Here is a 5,000-nt window from a genome sequence, read left to right as displayed (position 1 = left end):
GATGCAGCACAATATCGAAACTTGCTCCGAGCGAACTCGTGCGCAATAACGTTGATAGGTTTTCTCGGCTATCTAGCCTACTAGCTCTGGCTGCGGCGAGCTCGATTCGATGCTGTGCTAGATACAACTGGGACAACGGCTAATAAAGACGAACACTGCTTGGTGTGAAATACCAAAGGCTCCCCCACTAGTACTGAGCTTTATTATGCCTTATATAGTGCTGGAAGGAAAGGGGCAAGTCAGTAACCCGTCCACAGCAATTATGACGGTCACTGAACTTACACTAAGTTACAGAATACTGAAGTCATTGTTCTAGCATCCGGTCTGGACACCGTGAGTCAACTCATGGTCATTAGAATTTTTCTGGGTAGCTACTTTAGCCCATCAAAAATCGAGAGCGGCGACATCAAAGATGTAACTGTGCTCATGGCGAGAACCAACCTCACCAGGAGAAGACGTCGACCTATGAGGCAACAATACCAGCGACAGAATACGAACACGCGAAAAATGCACTCTCACTCCCGCACCACGGACTTACGCTGTTGCACATGTAATGGAGTGGGACATTCCTCAGGGTTCTGTAACAAGGAGAATCCTCCATGAAAAACCAAAGGTAAACCGGAGGCGCACGTGACCAAGGTCTTCCTCACGAGGGAAGACTCGGGCAAAGACAAGGGAAGAGCTAACACTTCACAGGTGCAATTTGTTATCGACTCCGGCAGCTCTCATAACGTGCTCAACGATCAGAGTTTCTTCACCAAACTGAACTCCACGATGAGATCTCGAGAAGTCAGACTTGGTGATAACTGATAATACTTCTAATCGGTTTTCCCAATGATCGGGGTAGAACGAGCGAAACTATTCCTGACAAGAGAAAATACCGCACGTCTCCCCTTTTGATGATCGACTTACTGTCGGCCTTCACAAGTGATGGCAAGGGTTTATTTGCACAACGACCGGGCAATATTTGGAATCTTAAGAATTTCCCTAAGGGACTCAGATTATTGTATGCATATTATTTGACAATACCAATACAGAGATTTTCGAAACTTCGGAGAGCAATAAGAGTTGCTACAACGGTTCTCCGAACAGTAGCGGTGAATGTGGCGAACGCCCTCCCACTGACACGGACTTGAACCGCGAGGGTGAAAACACAAGGTTTGAACTCGTAGAGATCACACGTGGAATGCGCTACGCACGGTTGAATAGAGAGATGACTGGAGACTTCGAGTTGATCGGAGCTCTCCTGGAGATGACAACGGAAGGGTTGAACTTCCGAATCTCCACGATATCGATTGATAATGGTGATATGGGAATTGGACCCAAAAATGCAGGGAAAGACTGTCGAGTCTGCGAGATCGTATCTCCGCGTGACTCTACGTGACGCCAACTGCTGGATTGGCAGTCGACGATAGCACCCTGAAGATGGCTGCCACGTCGCTGCGACCGGAAATCCTGGCAGTGTTCTCTGAAGGAGAACCAGCTGATGCCCTGCCAGCTGATCGAGACGGGTCTCCCACAAGCGCCACAAAGACAGCTGAGAATGCTGACGGTTGGCGCCAGTGGCGTTCCTAGCCCATTTTGCGCCCGGGGCAGAGGACGGGAATGCGCCCCCTTCATGTCGATTTTTTTTCTACAGAAGACGACGGATTGAGTTTTCAGTATACTTTACATATACATCTTTACATTTATTGTTCTGATCTCTTCACTCTGTTTAAACTTAAAACATTCGAAGGTTCCGAATTACCACGTATCACAATATACCACATGTTTAAAATACGACTTTTCGAGCCTTCACCGAAGCGAAGGTATCGATTAAAGATTCGAAGTCGGTGTCCTCGGTGACTTCTCTCTCTATGCTCATGATAGAGAGATCAATCAGTCTGTCTTCGCCCCATTGACGCTCGGAGGTATGATAGGATGAGCTTAAGCTTGCTGAAGGATCGCTCGCAACTGGCGATCGAGACGGCAATCGTCAGTAGTATTTGTATCGCTACCCGAAGATTGGGGAAGACACTCTCGTCGCCGTATTCTATGATGAAATTGAGGAGTTCTTCGGGTTTCCTTAATCGTAACTCCTCCCGCACGCTGACTAACATCCTACAATCACATATCTCTCTGTATAAGTCGTTACCGTCGACATCATCCGAATACATATTCGCAAATGACAAACAATCGGACCTCAATTCGTTCAGCTGGCCTTGTAGTAGCCGCTGAGTGTCGAGAAGGAACCCGAAAGTATTGTCTAGGTTTGTCAGTCGCTCGAACCTTTCTCTCATTTCTCGCTGAAGCCGGTCGATCGTTGAGTACATAACACGGCGCATTTCTTGTATAGCGGAGATTTCAGAGTTTCGGTGTTCATCTGGCATACTTCTTCTTCTCCTATTGCGTTTCTCGAATGCTACATCGTATTCATCGCAGAGGCATTGGCCATCAGTGATGGCTGCGTCTACGAAATCGCATCCTTCTCTGGAGAAGGTGTTCTTCAGAGACGACAGATCATTGGCAGCTTCATGGAAATTCATGGAGGGATCCTGGAGTCTCTTCTGGACCCTATCGACTCTGCTCAGGAGGTTATTCCAGAAGCCGTGAAGCGTCAAGAATTCATACGAGACCATGCGGGTGAATAACTGACGTGCCTCACTTCTAGTTTCTACCGAGTCGCAGGAGTCATCAGACATTTTATCCAGGAGATCGATAATCTCCCTGACATGCGTGCTGACTACTTTGACAGCATCGCTGCGAGAGCTCCATCTTGTTTCAGACTCGCGTTTCAGTCCGACGGGGATCGTCTTTTTCAACTTCTCCCATCGCAGAGTCGAACGGGAAAAGAAGGCGTACAGGGCTTCAATAGTCGCGAAGAAGCTAATCATTGCTGGTTCACTGCGGGCAGAGTGCAAGCCGGCTAGATTGAGGGAATGATTATCACAATTCACGAATAACGCTAAACCATTCTTCTCGAGCAGCCGTTGATTCACACCGGAGCGGTGACCGGCCATGACGGCGGCATTGTCATAGCATTGGGACCGGCAGTTCCCGAAATCCAGCTTGTCGTCCTCAAGTTTTTCCAAGATCGTCGCTACCAATGCCTCAGCATTCTTTTCATGTACTTGAACGAAGCCGAGGAAAGACTCCCTGACCTGAGCTTTTTTCTGTTCATAATCAACGTCGACATATCTCAACACGAACGAAAGTTGCTCTCTGTGAGCAAGATCGGGTGTGGAATCCACGAGAATCCCGTAATATTTGGCCTTTCTGATTTTTCTCAGGAGTTTTTCCTTCACTTGTCCTGCCATGAGATGAATGAGCTCATTCTGCGTTCTAGACCCCAGATAGGACGTCGAGCCCGGATTTCCCCGAGAGCGAGTCATGTGGTCCTTGATGATTGGGTCGAAGTTTGCGACGAGCTTCATTAGGCCGAGAAAATTCCCGATATTACCCACGTCTTCGCATTGGTTTTCCCGGTGGCCTCTGAGTGGCAAATTCTGTGTAGCCAGGAATTTGATGCAGTGACTTATTCTGCTGAGAACATACCTCCATTTCTGTTTCTCGGTTGCATACACTGATTGCACTTCGATATCGATAGCGCTATTAGTTCTCAGATTTCTTTCGAGCTCTTTCCAATCAGCGAAACAGGCTCTATGAGACGGAGCATTTTCATGAGCATCCATCCTTTCTATATTTTTCCACTTCGTGAATCCTTGGGAGGACGTCAGTGCTGAATTGTGTCCATCAGCTCTGGCGAAGAGAAGGCAGCAGAAGCAGTAAGCTGCGCCCTTCGTTGGAGAGTAGACGAGCCATGTGCGGAGAATCTTTGTGCCGAGGCCATTTCCCAACCTTTTGTAGAACCACGATTGAGTCATGCATCTCCGCCGCGTCGAAAAAAAGGGCCGTTTCTGTTCTGAAAGTACTCGCTCCCTAGGGTCACCATCTCAACTCTTAAACTATCGGAGACGGTGACTTTTCCGGAATTCGAGTGAAACTCCAGTAGCCCAAGATCGTGCTCGGCGATAGCTGCCGGTGTGGATGAGACATTGGTTATGAGTGAGTCTTCCGGAGCGTTCACTGATGATGCTGTGACACTGGTATCCCGGGAAATTTCTTCCGAAGTCACTGGGTCTGAGTCGCCGTCATAAAGAGAATCAGTCGGGGTCGGCGGTATTTCATGGCCATCACGAAGAGATTCAGTCGGAGTCGACGGTATTTCATCGCGAGCACGAAGAGAATCAGTCGGAGTCGACGGTATTTCATCGCGAGCACGAAGAGATTCAGTCGGAGTCGACGGTATTTCATCGCGAGCACGAAGAGAATCAGTCGGAGTCAACGGTATTTCATCGCTATCACAAAGGGAATCAGGGGGAGTCGGTGGTACTTCATCGTGATCAAATGGGGTTCCCGGCGGAAGAGTTTGCGGTGTTGTCGATTTATTCCGAGCTAAAAATGACAGGAGAACCTTTCGACTTTTCTCCGTCTGTCTATGGATCGATTTCCTTCGTTTTCGGCCCTGAGCTCCGCTTTCCTTAATACCATTTCGTTTCATGTCTATACTTCAGTCTGCAAAACAAGCTAACATGAGAGCTTCGCCGTGACTCGAGTCATGGATTTGGAGCTTCAATTTCATCGGAGAAGTCGCAGAACTCACCCGAATTTCCACAGTAATGTATGTGTGTGTATTTCTCGCAGAACCCTTAATTGTTTACGCGCCAAACTTTGGCGAGAGAGCGAGATAGTGAATTCCGTGTGGCGCAAAGACACGGGGAGGAGGATCAGCGAGGGTCACTGAGAACGTACATATATCTCTTGGAGACATTCGCTTCACTCGAGCGGACCAATAGGATGGCTCTCCATGTTGCGGGAGGAGATAGCTTCACTGTCTCTTGTATAAATTTTGAATTCCACTGTATTAGAATCAATTCTAACCTCCCTATTCGCGCTTAGCTAAAATGAACAGAAATCACGATTTTGCGCCCCTCCGAAGTCGGCGCCCGGGGCACGTGCCC

General features: G+C 48.3%; 1 protein-coding gene across 1 annotated transcript; it reads right to left on the bottom strand.

The window, feature by feature from the left end:
• Window positions 1-1,874: 1,874 nt before the first annotated feature.
• On the bottom strand, window positions 1,875-3,863 carry LOC100898957 (uncharacterized). The gene has a single exon (XM_018638402.1). The coding sequence runs from the start codon at window positions 3,861-3,863 to the stop codon at window positions 1,875-1,877; it is 1,989 nt and encodes a 662-aa protein (XP_018493918.1).
• Window positions 3,864-5,000: the final 1,137 nt, after the last annotated feature.

This window comes from Galendromus occidentalis, unplaced genomic scaffold (assembly GCF_000255335.2).
Source record: "Galendromus occidentalis unplaced genomic scaffold, Mocc_1.1 scf7180000075450, whole genome shotgun sequence".
Lineage (NCBI taxonomy): Eukaryota > Metazoa > Arthropoda > Arachnida > Mesostigmata > Phytoseiidae > Galendromus > Galendromus occidentalis.
The sequence above is the reverse complement of the archived record's forward strand: the minus strand, read 5'-3'. Positions and strand labels throughout refer to the sequence as shown.